The 2,625-nt window shown below is 42.4% G+C and overlaps 1 protein-coding gene across 1 annotated transcript; it reads right to left on the bottom strand.

Annotated features, from left to right (window-relative positions):
- Positions 1-1,514: 1,514 nt before the first annotated feature.
- On the bottom strand, positions 1,515-2,405 carry TAS2R1 (taste 2 receptor member 1). Its single transcript, XM_019982792.1, has one exon. The coding sequence runs from the start codon at positions 2,403-2,405 to the stop codon at positions 1,515-1,517; it is 891 nt and encodes a 296-aa protein (XP_019838351.1).
- Positions 2,406-2,625: the final 220 nt, after the last annotated feature.

Below are 2,625 nucleotides of genomic sequence, written 5' to 3'. Positions count from 1 at the left end.
AGTTAGCTATAAACCTTCCCACCCACTGGGACATGGGGGAAGGAAATTCCAAGAAGACAAAGTTTGTTGCTTTGCTCCTTCCTCCGTAGGCAAGAGTAACCTCAGAGCTTTCCGACATCCAAGGATCTTCTGAAGCAAAGACCTCAGTTTAGTACAAAGAGATCTATATATCTTAGGTTTATAAATCAACATTTGAATCCATGTTGTTGATGACTGGCAAATCCAAACCTAACACATTTTTTATCATTACAAGTAAGCTGCAAGCTGGCCAAAATAAGGAACATCTTTTGCTTCCACTGGGGGGAAAAAAAGGGTTCTGAAGGTGTTTTAGGAATATATACATATATCTTAGCATCTGACATCATCAGCTAGTTCAAAACCGCATCTGTGACTTCAAGCAGATGGAGAAGGCCCCAGCCCACCCACCTACTGATGCTGCCTCATTGGGAAGACATTCAGTGTGGTAGGAGTTCCACATTGCCACCATCAGGTGAAAGGGCCCCAAAGCTGAGCACACAAGTGCAAAATGAAATATCTTTGCAAGCTATTGTCTGTTCAGTGTGTCCAATTAGGTGAAATGGAAAGTGAGAGTTCAGCCCTTGTTTCCTCTTCCTCTTGCACCTGTCTGCCTTTTTATCATGTCACCATGGCACCTAGGTTCTTGGCAGCATGGAGTAGGTGAACCTACTTACAGGGCCAGAGAAATCCAGCCTGTCCTTGGCTTACTCTCTGATCTGATGAGAAAAAAATGGTTGTTGTCTGTGACTCTAAAAAAAAGTGCAGAAATAATATCCAGATAGATAAGGAACGAGCAATCAATGCTTTCAGTCAGGATAAATCATCTAAAACCAGCATTAGACACACAGGGTCCTCAGGACATTCATGCACCCTTCTGCCATCACAAGTTCCAGCAGGTGCTTCCCTTTTTCTTTAAGCTTTTTATTTTGAGATAACTGCAGATTTGTAAGCACTCATAAGAAATATTAAAAGCGTCTCCCAGATGGCACTAGCAGTAAAGAACCCGCCTGCCAATATAGGAGACATAAGAGATGTGAATTCGATTTCTGGGTAGGGAAGATCCCCTGGAGGAGGGCATGGCAACCCATTCTAGTATTCTTGCCTGGAGAATCCCATGGACATTGGAGCCTGGTGGGCTATAGTCCATAGGGTTGCAAAGAGTTGGACATGACTTAAACGACTTAGCATGCATGCGTGTAAGAAATAATACAGAAAAATCTCTGTACCACATACCCAGGCTTCTCCAATGAGGTAACACCTGGCAGGGATACTGACATTGACGTAATCCAGCAATACATTTTTCGCTTTGAAAATCAGTGTAACCCTTTGAAAAAGGAAAGCATCCACAAAAATATCTCAAGTTGAACAAATAGTCTTTAGATGATGCTTCGTAAATTTGTGAATAAACTTTGTCTGGCTGAGGGAGGCTGAGCAGCTTCTGTTAATTCACCGAACTGCCGATTCTTTGACTGCATCAAAGTTATCTCTCACTGACCTCACTTTCTGAGGAGGAGCAATGCCTTTGCATTTTGTTTCATTTTCGGGTTTCCTAAAATTAAAGTAATAGAGTGGACGGAGTGGTATGAACCAACCACGAAGGTGCAGAACAGAAATAGAAAGCTTCTGAGGTTAAAAATTTGAAAAAAGATCAAAGCAATGATCAGGTAGTGGCAGAGATAGAGGGCCAAGAAGGACAGGATGGAGAGAAAGGCCCTGATGTACGCACGTGTGTGAGGGTTTCTGGGGCCTGTCCATGTGTTTCTCACCTGCCAGGCATGTCTTCCTAAGGAAAATATCAAGGGCAGAGAAGAAATCAGGAAGATGAACAATGGCAATGCAAACTCAGCAAACAGAAAGGCAAACTGTAAGGTAGGGGTTACTTTGATGTGAGTTGTTACATTTGGGAAGAAAAGGCCCAGGAAGTCTTCTCCGTAAAATACCCACTTATATTTGACATGCATAGCAGAAGTACTACATGCATACAGCAGGGACACAAGAATCAGCCAAGGAACCAACTTGGAGATCTTCATCTTCAACCAGAACGAGAGCGGGTGAGCGATGGTAGCAATCTTGGTGCAGTAGTAGACACTGAGCCAGGTGGCAAACCAAAGTCCCAAATCATTTACAAATGTGAAAACTACAAGCGTCTCAGTAAATTGAGGGAATTTGATCAAGGAAAGAAGAGCCAGGTTAGTGTAGAAGAAGGCCAGCTGAATTCCCATCCTGGAAATCGCCAAGCAGGAAACAAGGAGATCCAGCGGGATCAACTTTCTCTGCTTGATGAAGTCAGTACCGTTCACAATCACAATGATGCCATTTACTAAAATCCCCAAGAGAAGGTGTACCACTGCCAAAACAAGGTGGCTAACAAGGTGAGACTCCAGCATTCTGAGAAGAAAAAAAGAATCACTTACTTTAAAAAATGATGTAGCTATGGATGTTCAAACACTTTGGATTATTTGAGTTTTCTTTATCCTTCAACAAAAATTCCTTTAGAGAACACAGCTCTTAACAACAAAAAAAATGAGGTAGGAATGTGGCGGACACTTGTTTCTATCACTGTTTCCTCAATTTAGTCCCAAGGCAGTCAAATAAGAAAGAGATACT

The sequence above is a fragment of the Bos indicus genome, chromosome 20 (assembly GCF_029378745.1).
Source record: "Bos indicus isolate NIAB-ARS_2022 breed Sahiwal x Tharparkar chromosome 20, NIAB-ARS_B.indTharparkar_mat_pri_1.0, whole genome shotgun sequence".
Lineage (NCBI taxonomy): Eukaryota > Metazoa > Chordata > Mammalia > Artiodactyla > Bovidae > Bos > Bos indicus.
The sequence above is the reverse complement of the archived record's forward strand: the minus strand, read 5'-3'. Positions and strand labels throughout refer to the sequence as shown.

Bases quoted from the DNA above. Each gene is read 5' to 3' on its own strand.
- TAS2R1 (XM_019982792.1), bottom strand. From the start codon at position 2,405: ATGCTGGAGTCTCACCTTGTTAGCCACCTTGTTTTGGCAGTGGTACAC.